Source organism: Acanthisitta chloris, unplaced genomic scaffold (assembly GCF_000695815.1).
Source record: "Acanthisitta chloris isolate BGI_N310 unplaced genomic scaffold, ASM69581v1 scaffold6626, whole genome shotgun sequence".
In the NCBI taxonomy this organism is placed as follows: Eukaryota; Metazoa; Chordata; class Aves; order Passeriformes; family Acanthisittidae; genus Acanthisitta; species Acanthisitta chloris.
This window is the reverse complement of record NW_008676375.1, coordinates 2,935-3,936: the sequence shown is the minus strand read 5'-3', so window position 1 is coordinate 3,936 and position 1,002 is coordinate 2,935. Positions and strand designations below refer to the sequence as shown.

General features: G+C 63.8%; 1 protein-coding gene across 1 annotated transcript in view; it reads left to right on the top strand.

Annotated features, from left to right (window-relative positions):
- SNED1 (sushi, nidogen and EGF-like domains 1) overlaps positions 1-1,002 on the top strand; it is a gene marked incomplete at its 5' end in the record, with an annotated part of 17,849 nt that overhangs the window by 15,804 nt on the left and 1,043 nt on the right. The window contains one exon of the mRNA XM_009076104.1: positions 375-487. Coding sequence (XP_009074352.1) covers positions 375-487 — 113 coding nt within the window. The remainder of the gene's footprint in view (positions 1-374; positions 488-1,002) is intronic.

Here is a 1,002-nt window from a genome sequence, read left to right as displayed (position 1 = left end):
GCTGTCCCAGCCGTGGGTCCGCCAGGGCGCAGGACACCCCTACACCCTGTCAGCACCCGGAGGCACCCACCATGCTCAGGCTCCTTAGGTACCTGTGCCGTGCTGGCAGCTGAGAGAGGGGCTGTGCTCTGCTCTTGGCAGCTCGTAGAGGTGTGACGGTGCAGGGCTGCTCCTGGCTGAGCTCTCTGGCTCTGCCAGACAGCCAGGGCCCTGCTGTGCCCATGGATTTTCCTAGGCACCGTGAGGCTGGGGGGGCTTTGGCGGGTCAGCTCGGTTGAGCCCAGCTCTGCAGGACAGCAGGGAGAGCCAGGGGGGCCTCACCGGCCCTTGCCACGGGGCACAGGCAGGCAGGGCCAGGGCCAGGCTTGTGATAGCTCCCCTCTCCTATTCCCCAAGCAGCCTGCAAGAAGGTGCCACACTCGTGCACACGGCTGTACTCGGAAACCAAGTCATTCCCAGTGTGGGAAGGAGGCACCTGCCACTACCTGTGAGTACTGCCTGCAGGTTGTGCTCCCCTTCCCCCTGTGCTCTGAGCTGGGGATGTCTCCCTGCAGCTCAGCTCTGGGGAAGGGAGAGCAAGTGTGAGGCTGTCTCTGACCGCAGCTGGCAGCTGCCCCCTCCCCAGCTGAGGCTGAGCAGCCTGGTGTGCTCCTCTGGCTACCTCCACAGCTGCATTTCAGGGCAGGGTGTGGCTGAAGTGATAGCTCCATAGTGGTGTTATCTACCCACGTGGCAGCAAGGTGGGATTTGTTGTGTGTGACCCCCCAAACACCAGCAGATCCCTTGTCTGCCCAGCTCCTGGCTGCCTCTCCATCCACAAGCAGACAGCTAGGGGAGCCCTGCTGCAACCCAGGGCATGGGGGGCTCTCCTCTGTGCCGTGCCTTCCTGCAATGGAGCCACAGAGCCCTGGCTGTGTGGGATCAGCCCTCAGGCACAGCAGGCTCAGCACCATTCCTGCCAAGGTTGGCTACCACAGCCTGGAAGGAACCGGGGGGACACCC